The sequence below is a fragment of the Podarcis tiliguerta genome (assembly GCF_965153285.1).
Source record: "Podarcis tiliguerta genome assembly, chromosome: 5".
Taxonomy (NCBI): domain Eukaryota; kingdom Metazoa; phylum Chordata; class Lepidosauria; order Squamata; family Lacertidae; genus Podarcis; species Podarcis tiliguerta.
In genome coordinates this window covers 69,529,254-69,549,492 of record NC_139538.1, presented here as the reverse complement: position 1 = coordinate 69,549,492, position 20,239 = coordinate 69,529,254, and the positions used below count along the sequence as shown (strand labels likewise).

Here is a 20,239-nt window from a genome sequence, read left to right as displayed (position 1 = left end):
GCTGCTACAGTGCTGCACTGCTGATGCTTAAATACTTTTGCCCATAAAAAGGTTAATTAGGGTAGTTCCGATGCATCTGTATATTCAGGAATAACAGTATTGGCTAAAACTATTTTTGTGTTGTTTTTCAGGGAGACTTAGAAAACAAACCAGTCAATGGCTGCAGACCAGAGCTCATGGAATGTGTTGCCCACGGCCATGGCGAAAAACCCAAGGTGAAACCAAGCCATTTGCTGCCTTGGGAAAATGTACAGGCAGATGAAAAGGGAAGTATGACTGGCTTAGAAACGGAGAAGTGGGCACAGAATGAGAAGCCATCACTTAGCGTCCATGTGAACGGTGACCTCTGTAGAGCTAGAGCAAGGAATGAGAACTCGAAACATTTTGAAAAGGATCCAAAAGCTGTTCATTCTTCCAACGTGTTAGATGACCCCAAAAAGGTGCTTGCACAAACTGTTAGAAATGGCATTAAAAGCATTCCTTATTCACCAGCAGAATGTGACTTGTTGCTGAAAAAAACAGGTGCTGATCCGGCAAACAGCTGCCCAGAAAGCAACTTGGATGCCTCTTTGGGTTGCGCTGCTCAACTGAACAATATCAGCACTTTGACAACTGGAACATGTGGTGCTCTTCCAGAAAAGAAGGATCGCATTCTAGCGCAGCAGACAGAAAACTCTAATGCCATTCAGGAATCTGAGAACTCACTTTTACAAACTATTTCACTTTTAGATCTTCAGGACAAGCCATCTTGCACTCCCGTGCATGACAAAGATGGCTGCCTTGATGATGGTGCTTCAAATGGTGCTCCAAGCAAAGATTTGCAACCTGAAGATTTGTCACTTCAGTCAACTTTTTTATCTTTGATTAAAAACCGAAATTTAACTGTAGAACAGGTTGTAGCTATTGAGGCATTGACACGCTTGTCGGAAGTCCCTCCAGGAGCTCCCTTACCAGCTAAACCAGAAAGAGTTCAGTGCATAGAAGAGCAAAGTTCACATTCACTTAACAATTACAAAAAGGATAATTCATGTTTCTTGACATCATCTGCATTGAAAGTAATCAAAGGAAGTTGTCCACAGAAGGACCAGCAGCTCTTTCCTCATGCTCCTTTGCAGAGAAGAACCCTTCCTAAAAGTCCCTTGACGTCATCTGCATTGATAGCAATCAAAGGGGCTTGTCCACAGAAAGACCAGCAGCTCTTTTCTCATGGTGCTTCACAGAGAAGAATCTTTCCTAAGAGTTTGCTTTACAATGGTCAAGGTGCTATTTCTGAATTCCCCAGTAAAACCACTGGTCCATCTAGCTTATTGCGTAGGCTACATTTCTCCCCACGAGATACCAAGTCTTTATCTGCGTTAGTGTCTGGTGGAACTTCAGGTCATACTACCAAGAAACACCCTCTTTATCATAAAGCTGCCATTGGGCCATGCTCCAAAATCTCAAGTGTTGTCAAACAGCGGAGGAGCAGAGTAGACATGCTTGGAAAGTGGGAGGGGAAGGCTGTCCATGGCTCAAATTCAAAAAGTAATTCTGCATTTAGGGGAAATATTCATAGCCAGGATGAGGAAGAGGTAGCCACCCAATTAACTCAACTTGCAGCAATAATTGAATCAAGCAAAGCAAGCCCAGACCAGAAGACATCGCTTCTCAGTCGAATACCACCCGATATGCAACCAAAACATAAACAGGACCAGTGCCTATTGCAGAAGAAACAATCTGTATTTGTAAGGAACAATTATAGTCCATTGTTAGTCAAGCAAAGGCAACCAACACGGAAAAATGAAAAACCAGTACCGAGGGCAAAAAGATTAAAAAAGAAGCCTCAAGTAATGCCTGACCAACAAAATCAGCTACAACAAGATTGCCATCTTAGTGAATTACAGGATATACCGAAAAAGCCTTCTAAACTACGCAAGGTTGGTCGTAACGCGTCACAGGATTCGAAACTAACTGCTTTGGGGAAAAGATCTTCTAAAGCCAAAGTACAGAAGGCATGGAATCGGAATACTTTGTCATCACAACAAAAAGCAGCTGCATTATTTCTTCCCAAAACTCAAATAATATACCACAGGCCTTTGCCTGCTTCAACACAAGACAAAGTGAAAGACAATTTGTTTGGCTTTGAAATGGTGCCTGAGCACATAAAAACTATGGGCTCCAATGAGGCACGGGGCACTAATCCTCCAGGTGCTGCCCCAGATGCTCTGCACCATAGTGGCCTACTCTCCAATAGTCTTCTGACTGTCCCTCACTTCGAAGCAAAATCCTGTTTGAACCAAGGAAGTGAAAATGCACAGATGTTTACAGAAAAAGACAAGAATTCTCAGGTACAGCAAACAATGAACATGGCTCAGATGCATCCTTTGCCTCAGATCTTTGGTCAAAGAGCAGACGAAATGTGCAAGGAAAACCAAGCAAAACTTGAGTGCGGTGCTATGGAACAACAAATGGGCCAGAAATTGCAAACCATGTCCATTAACTGTAGCTTAGCCTCCCCAGGGGAAACCTTGCAGGCTCTCAGGAAAGCAGAGTGTGCAAGTGAAGTTACAGTTCCAACATCAAGAAGCTTGGAGACTGAGAACACACAGAGAACAGGGATCTTAGGGTGTTCTCCAACAAAGAATACACTCAGTAGTTTTCTTGAATCGCCTATGAAGTTCTTGGACACCCCTACAAAGAACCTAATTGATACACCTACAAAGAAAGGACAGACTGATTTTCCAAGCTGTGATTGTGTTGGTAAGTGTAATTTGGTTCATTTTGCATGGAGTTCTGAAAGTTTTCTCACTGAGGATTCCTTTAGAATTTTTATCTTGCAAATGTTGCCTCTTGCCTGCTCTGATGAAGTGAGTCTCCAAGTCTCCACCACATAAGTGAAAAGATGACTCTATATCACTCCATATACTAATCAAGTAACTGCTTGATTACCTGAATTTACCATCTGGCTGTGACTTCCAACAGTAGTGGAAGAATTTCCAGTTACCTAAAGAGTTGATGTTATCAGTTGAAAATACTTATTCAGCCCTGCACTTCAAGGAATTGCTGACTTCCTGTTTCTCTGCAACAAACAGGGAGGAAAATTGTTTTGTTGGTTTGTTGAGAATTAGGGAATAACAACCTGTATAAATAATACAGGGGGGATATCTTTATCACTGCTCTCTTTGGTTGTCTCATTGAATTCCAATGTGTCCTTGGTAAAAGCAGTATGTTATTTACCTTATTTTCCCATCTATAAGACGCCCTCATGTATAAGACCCCCCCCCCGTATTTTTTGGGAGTCAATTTTAGGAAAATGAGGGGAGATGGCCCATAGTTGCTGAACCTCTCCCCCCACGCAGCTGCGGGCAGGAAACACTCCCTAGATCATTTCCTGTGTGCAGCGGCATTGGGGGAAGTTGCACTCCCGCCAGCCATCCAGTTGGGAGCGCAACCTCCCCTGATGCCGCCGTGCACAGGAAACGACCCAGGGACCACCCGCTGTGCACCGCGGCATTGGGGGAATTTGTGCTCCCGTGCAGGTGGCTGGTGGCGCACAGCTTCTCTCTCCCCCCCCGCCCGTAGGCAGGAAACACCCTCCCGATTGCTCCCCTCTCGCTGCAGCATTGGGGGAAGCCGCGCTCCCACCGACGAGCTGGCTGGCGGCGCAGCGCTCCCCCCCCCATGCCACTATCCGTGTATTGGACGCCCCCAGTTTTTTGATGTGTATATATGCATTTGGCTCCTGTTCTTCAGTATCTGAAAGGGAATGAAGTATTATATTAATGATAAACCGGTTAACAATAATAAACTTGACTCTAGTTCAAAATGTGAACATTTTCAAAAGATTCCGCAGCATTTCTGTTTTGATAAAGGCCCCACTGTTAATCCCATCAATATTCCTCAGCCTTCTCAGCCTTGGAAATCCACCAAGTCTTTTAACTCCAGCCTGGAGTGTATGACATGCCTAATAAATATTTTACTGTATGTGTTTATCTTTCTCCTCTTTAAAAAAACACCCACAACTGTATGTGTGTACTCGGTACATGAAATAATTTTAACAGCTATTTTTATTATTTCTGTAGAGCAAATTATAGAGAAGGATGAAGGGCCATATTATACACACCTTGGAACGGGACCAAGTGTTGCTGCAGTCAGGGAAATAATGGAAGACAGGTGAGAAAATACATATCAGTGAGTAAAGGTTGATTAAATATAGGCACAGCGCTATACACCCCCCCCCCAAAATAAATCAAATATATATGATGATAGTATAAGTGGTTTATAACTTATTTTTTTTCTTGCGGTACTCACCTAGGGTCTCCCTGCCTGATTATACTAGGTCGGAACTACACTATCTGTATTTGAGCTGCAGTAACTAGAATGCTGCTGCTTTTTGAGTGCTGACTCTGTCTTCAGGAAAGGGGTTGAGACTCTCATAAGACAGTTGGTGTTGGGAGTTGGACAGGAAGTGGGTGTATGTGACATGGTGTGCTGAGGCCTGGAAGAGTCATCTCTTCCGTGTTGGTTTCTTAGGACTGTATCCAAGGCAGATGGTCAGTCACAGGAGGTAAATAAAGGACAACGTGGCCAATTGTAGTACTGGGCTGGAAGCCAGCTAGAGCTTGAGGGAAGTTCAGATACCATCTTGACAGAGGAGAGAGGCCAAATGATTTCCTGAACAAGAGCTGCAAGGTGCATGCTTTCCTTTTCAGAGCCAAGTCACATTGGCAGTTGCTTATCATCAGCTACAATCCAGAGTTCTCTTAGGTGTGCCTAAGGAATTGTACGCGGGTGGCACTGTGGGTTAAACCACAGAGCCTAGGACTTGCTGATCAGAAGGTAGGCGGTTCGAATCCCCACGATGGGGTAAGCTCCTGTTGCTCGGTCCCAGCTCCTGCCAATCTAGCAGTTCGAAAGCACGTCAAAGTGCTAGTAGATAAATAGGTACTGCTCCGGCGGGAAGGTAAACGCCGTTTCCGTGCACTGCTCTGGTTCGCCAGAAGTGGCTTAGTCATGCTGGCCACATGACCCAGAAGCTGTCTGCGGACAAACGCCGGCTCCCTCGGCCCACAGAGTGAGATGAGCGCCGCAACCCCAGAGGCGGTCACAACTGGACCTAATGGTCAGGCGCACCTTTACCTTTACCTAAGGAATTGTGGATGCCCGTCAGGACTTCTGATTGCTTTCTTTGAATAAGTTTCTTTGAAGTACAGCATCCCATGCTGCATCATGATATGCTTTCCACATACTCCAGATACCGAGGTCACCTTAACATGCTTACACATTTAGTACGGCCCAAGCTTTCATGGACACTTTTTCAGATGAATCTAGTACTATAGTCCTAGGGTGGATTGCATCATCATGCTATTCCAGACATTCTGAATGCTGCTTGCCAGATGGAATGACACCCCCCTTCACCCCGGCATGCTGTTCTGTTTTCCTGAGCCCATTTCAGGGGGCATGTGGGAAGAGGAGGGAAGCCCCATTGCACAAGCAGAAGTCATTGCACAGCACTTCTGGTGAGAGGGCACATGACGTAGGTTAATCCCATTCTTATTTTGTTGGAGTTCTCCGTGTGGTGACATTGAAGATCTGGTGTGTTTGTAAAGTGTAGATGTTTTACTTTGGGCTCCCACATTTAGTAAATTTATTGGTTGGATTAACAGAATGTATTAAATTGGCTGGAAAGGTGCCACAATTACATGGAAAGCAGATCTTAAATGTTTAAAAGGGCATTTTTCATTCAGTTGCAAATGGGGAGAAACATTCTCTTTCTCGGTCTCTCTCTCTGGAGGGAATGCCTCTTTTTAAAGGTTCCTGCTATAGCATTTATTTGATAAAACCATTGTTATATTAATGTGCAAACATATGCAGATTTAATTGGTTGAATTACAGTTCATATGATCATCTAAGATAATTGATGACAGCCCTAGTTTTTAGTAGCAGTTATTGGGTGGGATAGAAAGAACTGGGAATAAGAGGACAAGATAGGAATGATTCTCTAAAGTACTGTAGTCAGAGTAGTGTATGCTAGCAATGAAAATGGGATCTCTTGGACAACATGTGAAAAAGGAGCATGGGGAAAGTGGTTTTTTATTTCAGTGCCACAGAAGGGGTAGTAATAATAATAATTTTATTATTTATACCCTGCCCATCTGGCTGGGTTTTCCCCGCCACTCTGGGCAACTCCCAACAGAATAATAGCCTGTTGCTTCTCTACTTGTTAACGGAATTAATTACTAGGACATTTCATAATCCTTACTAGTTTTTCCTTTCTACAGATATGGAGCAAAAGGAAGTGCTGTAAGAATTGAGGTAGTTGTGTATACAGGCAGAGAAGGAAAAAGCTCCCAAGGGTGTCCAATTGCCAAGTGGGTAAGTTTTTGTTTTATAGTAATATATCTTTATTTGTATTCTTGAAATTCATTTTTTTATTGCAGCTATGGTGCTTAAGGCCCATGAAGTGTTTTTTTCTTAGTGATCAAAGCGCTATTTATTTATACTTTAAAATAATTTTGTTACCCCCTTTGAATCAAAAAGGTTGCACAATGTGACCAATGATCAAATCTAAGCCAGTCAACCAAGAATGAATGAATGAATTGAATTAAAAATCAGCAACAGTAAACAAAACAAAAACCAGCAGGAAAAAGCTTACAAGCTGCTCAGGAGATCATCCAAAGACAGAAATTACTTCAGTGGTGGCTGGTACTATTGGGACTGAAGTTTTGCTTGGGTTTTTAGCCTTATCCAATCCCACACTGAGGACTTCTGTTGCCTCCCTAGACAATGCAGGGTGGCATGGGTATTATCAGCATACTGGTGTCACTGCACACCGAACCTCTGGATTTAATCTTGGTAAGTTTTACAGCTGTTCTATGACAGGGCAGTATTACTGTCACGATACAAACAAGAGGCCTGAGGCTGAAGGTGATTGGTTTGCCAAAGGCCAAATGGGTAAGTTCATGACTGAGCTGGGATATGAGCTGTAGACTTCTCAGATCACAGCTTATGTTACTAACCATTATGTTACAGCAGCCACCTGTAAGCCACACCTTGTTCACAGAGGCATATTGGGTTTATTTTAATAGTTAGTCCAGTTTTTATTAAATGGCTTTGTTCTGAAGATTATGGATATCAGCAAATTAATCCCTAGGATGGGTTGTAGCATCTACTATACCAGCTTGGGGTCCTAAACTATGATACTATGCTTCCTTCCTCACAAGTGTATGTGTGGGTGTTAGGTACTGTCTTTGTGTGTGAACTCTGCATTTTAAAACAATGCAAGAACCAGGTGTTCCCGTTTGCTATGTGCCTTAAATCTGGTGTCTGATTTTGAACATGGAATATCAATTTGTTATTCCTTACCAATAAACCATTTAATGTGACAGCTGTTGGAATGAGTCATTCTGCAGTGCTTTTTTGCCCTTGTTTGTACCTGAACTGATAATGAAGCATTCTAAAGTAAATGCCACTGCTCCCATTATCTTATCCCTTCTCACATGCAGGTATTTACACCACTCAAATAAAATTAATTTCTGAGTAAACTAACCCCTGTTTCTCTTCTTGGAAAATTAAGAGCAAATTAAGGTTTGTTCGGTGTCAGTTTCTTATATAACTATGCACATAGGTTAAGATCTATTTTGCTCTGAGCTTTGTATTGTGGTTTCAGTATTGAAAGTGAGTGCCTGTGTTGATTCTCTTCCATTTTGATTCAGCGGCATTACCTAAGCTGCGCAGTTAGGATAGCACAATGAAATAGCTTATTTGGAGCAGAGTTGTCTGTGGACTGGTAAACTCTATGCCATTTTCTGTGTTAGTAGGAAAACTTATGTCATTCACAGAGATTCACTGGCTTAAGTGTGGGCTTCAAATTTGTGCTAAGAACTAATTTAAGGTGAAACAATAATGGCAATATGTTGTGCTTTGTTCTTATAGAACAAACACTGGAGAACCAACATTGGCCATTGTGCTCAATATAAGGGTAGACAACACTGAAGAAAACTAAATTTTAAAGATTTTTTCCTGCATTTTTTAAAATGTTTAAAGTATTTATATATGAATGAATTACTAAAGTTTCCAAGCTGTGTACATAAAAATTAAAAAGCATACAGTGGACAAGATGGATTGAAACAATTGTATTCTGTTATTATAGACTGTGGTCATCTATAACGCCAAACTTAATATTTGACATTTATATAGTTTATATTTTTGCTGAATTGGTGTTAAATATGTGCTCTTTGTGGGGTTTCCCTTGAGATTAGTTTGGAAGCTGCAGCTAGTGCAGAATGCTGTGCCCTGGTTATTGTGTGGAATACCTGGATAGGCATGTGTTACATTGTGCTGAGGAAACCGCGCTGGCTGCCCATCAGGTACTGGGCCATGTTGAAGGTCTTGTTGTTAACATATAAATAAACAACTCAGACCAGGATACCTGAAAGACTGCCTGCCCTTGTATATAGGCCTGTAGGATCAATCAGATAATCTGAGGAAATTCTTGTAGTACTGTACCCTACAGAATGTCATAGGGTAATGATATGAAAATGGGCATCTTCTGTTATTGCCCTGCATTAAGAAATACCCTTTGCTGTAAGTGAAGCAGCAACCATCAGTTGTTTCAGATGTTTTGTGAAGTCAGATGTTTTCGCCCAGGCTTTCCCTGACCCATAAGAATCTCATCCTGCTTTTCTTTATATTAATTCCTGGTTTGGGGCTGTAGCCAACAAAGTCATCCATGATGCTTTTATACTACTGCTTTATTTTTGTTGTAATTATATTGTTTTTATGCTTTACACCAGTTAAAGAATTGTAAAAATATTAAGTGGCATATATTGATATATCGGGAGGGAGGTGGGTGGCACTGTAGGTTAAACCACAGAGCATAGGGCTTGCCGATCAGAAGGTTGGTGGTTCAAATCCCCATGACAGGGTGAGCCCCCATTGCTCGGTCCCTGCTCCTGCCAACATAGCAGTTCGAAAGCATGAAGTGCAAGTAGATAAATAGGTACCGCTCCAGCGGGACGTTAACCAGGGTTTCCGTGCATTGCTCTGGTTCGCCAGAAGCAGCTTAGTCATGCTGGCCACATGACCTGGAAGCTGTATGCCGGCTCCCTTGGCCAGTAAAGCGAGATGAGTGCCGCAACCCCAGAGTCGTCCTTGACTAGACCTAATGGTCAGGAGTCCCTTTACCTTTATATATCAGGAGTGAGAGAGAGAATAAATTACAATGATTTAGGATGTATTTAGACTATTGGGGACATTTCTCCCCAACCTTTAAGCACTTATATTGATTTTGTAATTAAAAACAATGCAAATCATTTGAAAACAATCAGATATCCTTGCACCTAAATAATGTCAAGGTTGCCAGGAAGCAGTATATTTCAGCCATCAAATACCTGGGTGAATATGCAGGCTTTTAAATTCCTTCTGAATGTTAATAATGAGGAAGGGAGATGTACCTCACCAGGGAAAGCATTCCATAAATGGGGAACTACCAAGATGGCAGACACCACCAACAGGGCCTCCCCCACTGACTGTAAGACTTGAGGTGGATGATATTGGAGGAGGTGCTCTTTTAGGTACTTGGGTCCCAAGCTATAAAAGACAGAAATGAAAAGTCTCAAGAATAGATAACATTAGTGAGAATGGGGAAAAGTGTAATATATACAGTTTGGAAATTATCTGTAATGATCTGCTAAAGCAGGGAGATGAACCTCAGTACAGTGGTACCTCGGGTTACATACGCTTCAGGTTACAGACTCCGCTAACCCAGAAATAGTGCTTCAGGTTAAGAACTTTGCTTCAGGATGAGAACAGAAATCGCGCGGTGGCGGCAGTGCAGCAGCAGCAGCAGCAGCAGCAGGAGGCCCCATTAGCTAAAGTGGTGCTTCAGGTTAAGAAAAGTTTCAGGTTAAGTATGGACTTCCGGAATGAATTAAGTACTTAACCCGAGGTACCACTGTAGTCTTTATTTGACCATCTTCTAAAAGCTTCATCCTGTTTTTCTGTCATGTGGCTTTGAGCTGTTCCTATAGTTTGTCTCCAATTTCAAATTCTCATAGAATTGTAGAGTTGGGAGGTACCCTGAGGGTCATCTAGTCCAACCCCTGTAATGCAGAAATCTCAACCAAAGCGTTCGTGACAGATGACCATCCTATCTCTGCTTAAACACCTCCAATGAAGGAGAGTCCACCACCTTCCGAGGAAGTCTGTTCCACTGTCAAAATTTTAAATTATAAAATTTAACGCTGTAAAGAAAGTGTGGAAGATCAGTGTTTTTGTTCAATGGACCCTTGTTCAATGGAACCACAAGGTCTTTTCTGTAGTCTATATCTGACTGGTCTCTTAAATGTCATATTGGTGTGACAAGGATTATAATGCATTGAAGAAGCTACAGGGTACAATTAAGAGAGAAAACAAAGCTGCAGTTAGGATCTTTTTTAAAAGCTGGAGTGCTCAGCACTTTCCTGCATTCTAGACAGTGGTCTCATTTTCACATCCTTTAAACCATAGTTAAACTAAACTATGGTTTCAAGAGTAACACGCAGGATGCGGCTGCACCTTACTGAAACCATGGGCAGTTTGCTTGTTTTCCACCCCTGTTGGGAGCTAAGCTTGTTTGGAGGAAATGAATCACAAGCTCAAGTTCAGAGGTAACACTTAGCCAGACCATGGCCGCCTAGCTCCTGGCAGCAATAAGAGCAGGGTAGAAGAGACATGCATGCTTCATGTTTACCTTAAAACCACAGTTTAGTGTAATTGTGGTTTAAAGTGTTGTGCACATCAGACCAGTAGAGACTTGACTTTGCATATCTACACTGTGCCATTTCATTTAGAGCTTACTGTTCTCACCTGTGTTATATCTTATGTCACAATCTTTCAGTAGTGATTGGACCAGAAAATTTAAATCCATGGTTGTATCTTTGGTGATGGAAGAATAATAGGTTAGAGATCTTGCTACATGAAGGTTTGAGCAATGTGTCAGAGTTCAAAAAAATTGCCACAATTTACATTCTTCCCCTGGGGCTGGTTAATGCATACATCAATTCCTATTTAGTTTTTGCCGCATTGTTGCTTTTTATACTGGCGGAAGTGACACACTTGGTGTATTTGCACATAATGCTAAGCCATGACTTGTTTCTCCCAACCTTGGTTTTCTTCCTCTTGCCTTGTCCCTTTGAGTATCTGGGTTGGGGTGCCAAGCATTCCATGGTTGTGTTCAAGCACAATGCTAAAACCAGACATGATTTTTAAGCCAATAACAAGCCACAGCTTCATATTGTGGTTTGCTGGCCGAAAGCAAACCATGGTTAGACTGCTGGGCTGAGTCCAGATATTCAAACAAACCATGGCTTAATGTTTTGTGCGAACCAGGCTGTTATAAACTGATATGTTTTCAAGTGTTTTATTGATTGGAGTCTTTTTTCTGGGTTCCATTTGTCTTGCACACATTGTAAGCCACTGCTCTGCAGTCTTTCTTAGAGTTGCTGTCTGTAACTGCAGGCAGATGGAATCTTGTCTGCAGGATGTTCCATTTTGGAATTAACTGCCCTAATCTATACTGCCATAGAGAGAAGCTATTTTACCTTATGTCTGGATTTCACATTAGTGTAATTCATTCTATCATTTATATGTGTGTGAACCCATGCACGTTCATATTAGTTAGTTGGCTGATGTTGAAGGGACAGTCTACATCAAGTAATATTTATTCACAGAGAACTTATTCCTTATTCCAGAGCTCCTGCCAAGGGTTGAGACAGTTGCTTCAGCAATCTTAAAGAGATATTTCAAGTAAGTAGAACCCAAGCAGTTAAAACTGCTGCAGGAAGTATGCTTGCCCATGGCATTAACTTTTATAAGTGCATTCTAGACATTGGGGTATGTGGTTTTGTAAAAACGGATATTTTTAATAATTTATTTAAGGAATAGTCTTTTACATATTCAAGTCAATAACATAGGAAGATTTAAGTATCTCTAGAATATTTGATCATGCAAGATCCTAAAAGTACTCCTGCATAATGACTGCTGATTATATGCCATTATGAAACACCAACATAGTGGGAAGGTATTTCAAGTTTGAAGTATGTTGAAATGCCATCTATTACCTGCTCATTTCATATTCAGGAGTCCCCAGTGTGTAGGAAAAGTGGAAAAGGAGAACACCCTTGAGATAAATTCAGGCTACAGCAGGTTCTCTCGCATGTAATTTAGCAGAAAAGCAGACAAATCTAAAAAGCCAATTTTAAAAAATGCAGAAGTAGCACATGGTTTAGTCCTTCCTGTACTGTACCATTTCAAACTTTAGTTGAGGGGGAGATCGTATACTTTCATGATCCTCTGCATTTGATGTTTTTAATAATGAGAAAGATAGTGCTTTGAATGTGTTCAGTTATTCTGTTGTTTGTGGTTCCAAATAAAAATTCTCATTTGCTTGAAGATGTTGAAGATGTAAGTGGATTTGTTCAACATCATGATTTGAAACAATTAAGTTACCAAGAATGATTCCTAAGAATGGAACGTACGTTTAACTTTTTGCATGAGTTTGTGAGTAACTGTATGTCTGTAAAGGTGAGCAGTATAGGCATATTGCATATAGAGACAGTCTGAAGCTAAACTGATCTCAGTTTGGCTGGTGCTTGGATGGGACACTGCTTGGGAATTTTGTAGGTAACCTTGAGTACCATGGAAGAAAGGCAGGATATAAACCTTTTTAAAGAAAGGATGAATAACCTAAGTTTGAACATTGTTGATATACAGTAGGGTGAAATTCAAAAATAAAAACCTTATGTCAATACAGCTCCACAACTGTTCTACCCAGGAAGTTTGCAGAACATTGTGGTTACTGGGATAGTGCCTACTCCTGTTCTGTAGGCAGCACTGTGAATTCCAGTATACAGTGGTACCTCAGTTTACGAACTTAATCCATTCCAGAAGTCCATTCTTAAACCGAAACCGTTATTAAACCAAGGCGCGCTTTCTCTAATGAGGTCTCCCACCGCTGGTGCCCTTCCACTGTTCGGATCCCATTCTTAAACCGAGGTAAAGTTCTCAAACTGGGACACTATTTCTGGTTTTGCGGAGTTCGTTAACCGAATCGTTCTTAAACAGGACTGTTCTTAAACCGAGATACCACTGTAATTTGATGGTGATAATAGAAATTCTGAGAAATTCGTTTAATTTCACGGCACACAGGTGGTGTAGTGACAATAAAGGTTTATTATTATTATTATTATTATTATTATAGAAATTTGCAAGAATAATCATTCATACCACTATTTTTATAGACTTAGTGTTATTATGAAAATCAGCACTGGTGTCATTTTAAGTATTGAGGGATGTGTAATAGTGAGAGACCGTTTCGAGAGAACTTTGGGGCTAAATTCATTTTGATTTCATTACTGAAGATGTGAAGTTACATTTCTGGCATGCCTTCTGTAAAACTCAGTAAAAAAAATAGTAGTAGACTTGGTAGACCTGTTTTAATACTTTTTCATTCCCAATCATAGCATCAAACAAAAAATAAAATTGTAAATAAATGCACTTATAACTCATAGTTCTACTAACAGCTAAGCTACAGATGGCTCAATCCAACATTTAAACCAATTAAAAGGTACAGCCCTACAAGTAAGCAATCCACAGTGAATTATAGTTGTTGAAAAACTATTTGTTTGTTTTCCAATATGCCTTAGATTTTCACTCTGTCTAGAAAGGAACATAAGTGTCTTTAAAAGTGTGATTCAGAATTGCCCCAGGTGGTTTGGGAATCTTGGGTATTTGGAAACGTCAAATGTTTTAACAAAAATACTTTAAGTAGAATGATATGTATTTGGAGGAGACATGTTGAATTTAGGGGTGCCTCCTTCCCCAACAGAACCTACAACAGTTGCATGGCATGCAGAAATTTCAGTGCTATGCCTTTTTGCTGTCAAGTATGTGCAACCATTTGAAAACCTGCTCACATTGAATTTCTGCAGCTATTAAAAGTACAGAGTCTGTGTTGGTCAAAAAAATGGCATTGTGGAATACAACTCAGTGAGAGACTGGATCGTAAGGCTTCTGGTGTATTTTAGCAGTTTAAATCTGATATCTTACATTGAATAATCGCTACATAACTTGCTGCTAGTAGAGTTGAATACAGAACCTGCTACTTTGCTAAAATTGGTTGTGAATCTATTTGTGCTGACCATCTCTGTTTAGTACTTCAACGTTGTACTTTTACAAAGGAATAAATAGCATAGGAGGTTGTTTCTAAGACAAAAATGAGCTGGTGATGGCTTTGTTCCAGGGTCATAAGTAACTGCTAAAATGTGTGGGTGTAGATCACATTTGGGAAATCAGTGAGCCACTTTGGGCCCATAGCTGACTTTCATGTGTGGCCTGTAGACCCACTGCCCAGCTGATTAGCGCTAGAAACAATTTAGGAGCCTACTACTGGGCATGCCCCACAGCTGTTCTCAATGGCACTCAGCTGGGTGGGAGGGGAGGTATATGCAGCAGAAGCCCTCTTTTGACATCCTTCTGTCTGATCTGCTTCATTTCATTCACATTTGTGACATAATGTGCCTGTAAGTAGGTATCTCTGTGTTTTATGGTCTGTAACTTCCTAAGATCCAGACTTGCATATGCCTTGTGTGCTCTTCCATTACTGGTACTGTTATCAAAGAAGGATTGAGTAAGTGTGTAAATTGAATGTTACCATCAAGCATTTGTTTTATAGGCCAAAGTGCCAATGTTACATGTCCAATCACTGAACAAGGAATGGGTTTCTCTGCTCTTTTCTCCCCTTTCTCGCAAATTCTGCCTTGTCTTTCCCGCTGTAGTGGTGGCTCAGCATTAACTGCTGTGCTGACACTAACTATGGAGTTTGTTAATCCATCTCCAACTGTGGTTTTGTAACCTGGTTAGAGTTGATGCATTGGGACGACAACACTGGTGGGTTTAGATTAGTAATAATTATTTTACTGTTTTGCCTACCAATTTAAAAGAATCTACAAGCTTTCAAACATGTAACACAGTGCAAACCAGTTAATCCCATTAATCTAATCCATCATCTCTGCAAAATGAACACTGAATTTGGGGCACCATCCTTTTTCCTGTCTGATGCTGTGCTCATGATTGGAGGAAGCGCTGTAGAACCTGACTTTACCCTCTTCACTTTAGCACATATGTATCTCTGTACATGAGCCATGAAGAGGAGAAGGAAATGGAGTTTTGAGGTGCCTTGAGGCAGGGATGGGTAACAAATAACCCTCCAGATGCGGCTAACTTAGAGAGAGTGGTGAAGACACTAATAAAACAAAATTCTGGTAAATAAGGGTTGGTAGCAATATGCAATCGTTAGAAGAAATCCAACACGACAGCAGCGTCTCTGCAAACAAATAACTGGCATCAGTGCCTTAGATCATTTCTGTTTGATCTACAAACAACTCAACCTGTTTTTCAGGTGATACGAAGAAGTAGTGATGAAGAAAAACTGCTCTGCTTGGTTCGACAGCGTGCAGGACATCACTGCCAAAATGCCGTCATTGTGATACTTATTTTGGCTTGGGAGGGGATTCCTCATCTTCTGGCTGACACTCTATACAAGGAACTGACCCAGAGCCTCAGAAAATATGGCTGTCCAACTAGCCGAAGATGTGCACTAAATGAAGAGTGAGTGCACTCCAGAACACTGATATTTTGATGCATGAAAGTTTTAATTCTCCCACATAATTTGCTTCTGTGACTCGTAATTAGTCTTTTTAAGATTTCAGATTATAGCCCTAGTACATAAAACTTGAAAAAGTGTTGTTTTGTAGTTGAGTAGGATGTAGCCAACTTTTAATTGCCAATTTGAGTATAGTGTGGGATGACCAAAATGAGCTTTCTGCTCCTCCTGTTTCCATCTCTGGCAAAAAAAGAAATTACATGAAGACAGGTGTTTCCCTTCATTTTAATTTACTTGAGCCACATCTTGTTGTGCTGCTTCTGATGCTGTGAAGGAATCACAACCAAACCTATCAAGCATGATCTCTTTCTCTAAATAGCTTAAATTATAAACTTAGTATATCCCATTAGAAGGTCAATTGACTAGGAAATCTCTTATACACAGTAATGGAAAAGTAACATTTATACCCAAATTGGTCATTATCAAAAACAGCTGATGAACTATGACACGTGTGTTTTGCCATTGTTCTGTTCAGAGATGTTTGGGGTTTTGCATTTATAGAAGCTTGCTGCACTGCTGGCTGATTGCCACTTGTTTAAATCTTCCACAGTCGTACCTGCGCCTGTCAAGGCCTTGATCCAGAGACATGTGGAGCATCCTTCTCATTTGGCTGTTCATGGAGTATGTATTATAATGGCTGTAAGTTTGCCAGAAGCAAAGCCCCCAGGAAATTTAGACTTCTCACTGATGATCACAAACAAGTAAGTGTCCTTCCTGCCTTTCTCAAAATAATTTCTAATTTTACTTTTTAGGGACTAAAAGCAAAAAGGGTGCAGGTTTGTTTTTTTTTTTGCTAATTGGATCACTTGGGCATATGCATTTATAAGCATTCAAGGCAGCATGATACCTAGTGTAATCTCATTTCCCCCTCTCTATCCCTACTACATAGATTCTGTGTGAATACTGAGCACCACGACGGTGCTGTTTGTGCCAAAGCACTCATACATTATTGGTTTACAGTACACCAAGGTCTTTCTTGATGTTTTATTTACCCTTTTGTTTGCAGTTAACTTGCTGGCTCCTTCACCAATGCCATCCTTTCATGCCTCCAATAGCCCATAGCTGACTGTAGTTTACGTATGTGCCCTCCCAGATAGAAATTGAACATCCTCAAACATCTTCAAGGTGTTAGTTTAAATAACAGTTATTTCAGCCACTGATTAGTTTTTATTTCCCATAGTCCCAATTTTTAAAAAAGTTGGAATACTTCATGCTTGCATTGGGGGCATGCTGATAGTGGTTTTGGTTTATTTTAAATTTTTCCAGTATTTTCCTGTATCTGAGTGCCCCAGAGTGGCACACAGTAAACACTGAAAGCATTCAACATTAAAAAACTATTAAAGCCATATTTAGCTATAAACAAACTGAAACCCATTGTAAAATACAATAATGACAGGAAAAAGTTGAAAGTACAGTGAAAACCTTCTCCTTGTGCTAGTTATTCATCTCTTCCAAAATCATGGGTCTGCAGGTGTGTTTTTGCCAGTCATCTAAATGAAATGTAGGGGAATAATACACCTCAGAGAAGAGACCATTACAATTTTGGGGCTATCACAGAGAAAACCCTCCCCTGTGTCTCTGCACTGTGAATCGCCTTTGGCAAGAGGGCCATAATAGGGACTTCTGTGCAATTCTTAATGAACAAGCAGGCTGGTATGGGATGAGGCATTTTCATATACTCATGTGCTGCTGAAGCAAGGGCTAAATCATATAGTTCTTATGTTAAGGATGAAAAAGATGGATCACTTATCTGTTTTCTGTTTCTGTCACTGTTTTTATTAGGTGTTATTTTAGCTAAATACTGAATATTGATCATTTTGCAGATGACATAAATCTAGGAAGTATAGCAATGCAAAAGCAGAAGAAGATAGATTCAAAGTACAGACAGATATGGATCATTTGAGCAACTGGACGGAGTGAGATGAGGTTTAATGTAAAGAAGTGTAAGATTGTTCCTTTAGGTAAGAATAGCACGTAGCATAGATTTATAAAGCCAGATATCTCTGTCGGCTAGAATGCAGTCAAAGAGAAATATTGGGTAGATAGCAACATTTTTGTGTGGGGGAGTTCAATGTATTGTGCACGCGTGTAAAAGCGACCAGATTTCTTCAGTCTGTTTTTTGCTGTAACCACAACAAAAACAGCAAAGAGTCTTGAAGCATTTTTAAACATTAACACCCTTATTATGGCTTGAGCTTTCCTGGATTAGTCTTATGTCATCAGATGCTGTCTTAATGCTTGTGCAACATGGGCAGATCAGGGAGGGTGTCATGTGCACAAGGAGTGTCATCTGGGAATAATCCACGGATGCAAAGAGGAATCCCTTGGGGTATATGTGTGGTTTCCCCCATCTCACAGAAGAGAGTGAGATTGCCATCGCACTGGATCACAGTGTCGTGCTGAGTGCCTTGCAAAATAAGTATGTTGCTTCAACAACTGAGCCACTACAAGACTAGCAAAACCTAAATAAAGTTGCAAAAGTATATCAGCTTGGGAAAATGCAACTGCAATGAGCATTCTGTACTGTTCAGTTAAGACAGAGAAGGCACTCGCCATTCATCATCATGCCTTCTGTTTTCAGTGTCCAGGCCATAGATTAATGTAGCCAGAATGGCACAACAAGGTTTTGGAGAAGTCTGCAAGTTGAGATTTGCCGAAGTATAAAAAATTATAGGGAGGATAAAAAACTAGGGAAGGAACGAGGGAGACTCCAGTGAGAGCTAAGCATGCTCAGTGTTCATGGATTGCTGAATGACTGATGACAGTAGACAAAAAACTTTTGGGGCGTGGGGAAGGAGAAACGAAAGGATATCCACTATGTCCTCAGAGAAATGTAACAATAGTTGTTTGGTCAAACCAATGTGCTTGCCATATTAGCATAGGTCTAAGTGAATTTTCTTTAAGCAAATGTAATGTTTTAATTTAAAACAAAACGGTTTCTTATTTTGTGTGTTTGCTTTTTCACGTCTCTTCTTTCCCTCTCCCCCCATAGCCTTGGCTGTGATCCAGAGGGCAGGATTCAGCTAAGTTGTTGCATTAATGGAAAGCAGCACAAGTCCCACTAGCACAAGAGGACTGTCTCCTTGTCTCCTCCCCCATGCACTCCCACGCCCTCTCCAGATCTGCTTGGGAGTGCTGGGCAAACCCTGAGAACAGGGTGCAGGGAGAAGAGAGGGGAGATCCTTCCCTCTGGCAAGCATTTCTGCCGCAATGATTGTGTTAAAGCATCACCGAAATCCACCCAGAGAGTTCTCATAATTACCTCCCCTATTAACTCAGTAGGCGGCTTTATGTAGGTTGCTGCTCTCTTAATTTGAATCACTTTGCTTCCATCTGCAACATTAGGATGATTATAATTATGACCTACTTTACAGGACAGTTGTAAGTATTACTGAAATAATAGTCTGGTGTGCAAAGCCAGACCATGGCTTAGAATGAAGTCACGGGCAGCTTTGCTCTTCTCAGGTTATTTTGCTTCTGTGCTGTGTTGAGCTATGTCATTGCTTGGCTTAGCATGAACCTGGGAACATGGTTTACAAATCGTAAACCAGACAACAAATCTTGGTTACAGCTTGTTATTAGTCTGGAGAGAGCTAAACGGTGAAGCTGGTTTAGACAACACCCAAAGCCACACTGTGGCTTAGGTCAGTATGGTGCAGCAGCAAAATAACTAGGGAGGAATGTAGCCATGGTTTGGCATAATTTGACATGTGAACTAGTCTATTGTGTGTGAAATGCTTGGAACACTCTAAAGCATCATACAAACACTTTCATTATTATGTAGCAGGTTTCCAAACATGGTACTTGCTTTGAAGAAGAAATATATGTTTGTATTTTAATGCCAATGTGAACTCCCATCCAACACCTCCATTATATCTTTCTCTTGGAAATGGAAAGTGAACTTGGGATCTTTTGTGAACTTCTTTTAGTGCCAAGCAATTAATTTGCTGACTGCTTTTCCCTTCCTTTGAGCAACTCTCAAGAATGTTGCTATGTTTTGCTATTATGATAGCAAACTTACATGTGGGTTAGTAACCAAAACCACAGGAAGCTGACTAAATAGCATACTGAATCTACGTTTGATGTTGCTTTCACAGTTTTACTAGTCTGCTTCTCAAGCTATAAAATGATATGATGACTCCTTTCCCTGTCTAGGAAGAACATCTCGAAAACAATTTGCAAACTTTAGCCACTGATGTTGCTCCACTGTATCAGAAACTAGCCCCTGATGCTTTTCAAAACCAGGTAAAATCAAAGAAACTCCATTATCTCTATTATGACACATCATCGTTTTAATACTGGCGATGCAGAAAGAAAAGCTGCACAAGTTAGTTGAAGGCCTTTCGTTACCCTAACTGGCCTACCTGAAAGAACAGCTAGGCTGCGATCCTGTGCACACTTAACTGGGAGTATGTCTCATTAAACACTGTAGGACTTCTAGAAAGAAATGCACTGCTGATGTTACAGCTTTCAAATTCCTGCTGCTGTGTCCCCTGCTTACTAACAGGGTCAAAAAACTAATTGTTGTATTCTTCATCCTCATTGCCGATCAGTGTA

The 20,239-nt window shown here is 40.9% G+C and overlaps 1 protein-coding gene across 1 annotated transcript in view; it reads left to right on the top strand.

Annotated features, from left to right (window-relative positions):
• TET1 (tet methylcytosine dioxygenase 1) overlaps positions 1-20,239 on the top strand; it is an 85,212-nt gene that overhangs the window by 47,648 nt on the left and 17,325 nt on the right. Inside the window, exons 6-11 of the mRNA XM_083439805.1 lie at positions 132-2,739; positions 4,062-4,152; positions 6,261-6,354; positions 15,419-15,627; positions 16,233-16,383; positions 19,838-19,927. Of these exons, the coding sequence (XP_083295931.1) occupies positions 132-2,739; positions 4,062-4,152; positions 6,261-6,354; positions 15,419-15,627; positions 16,233-16,383; positions 19,838-19,927 (3,243 nt within the window). The remainder of the gene's footprint in view (positions 1-131; positions 2,740-4,061; positions 4,153-6,260; positions 6,355-15,418; positions 15,628-16,232; positions 16,384-19,837; positions 19,928-20,239) is intronic.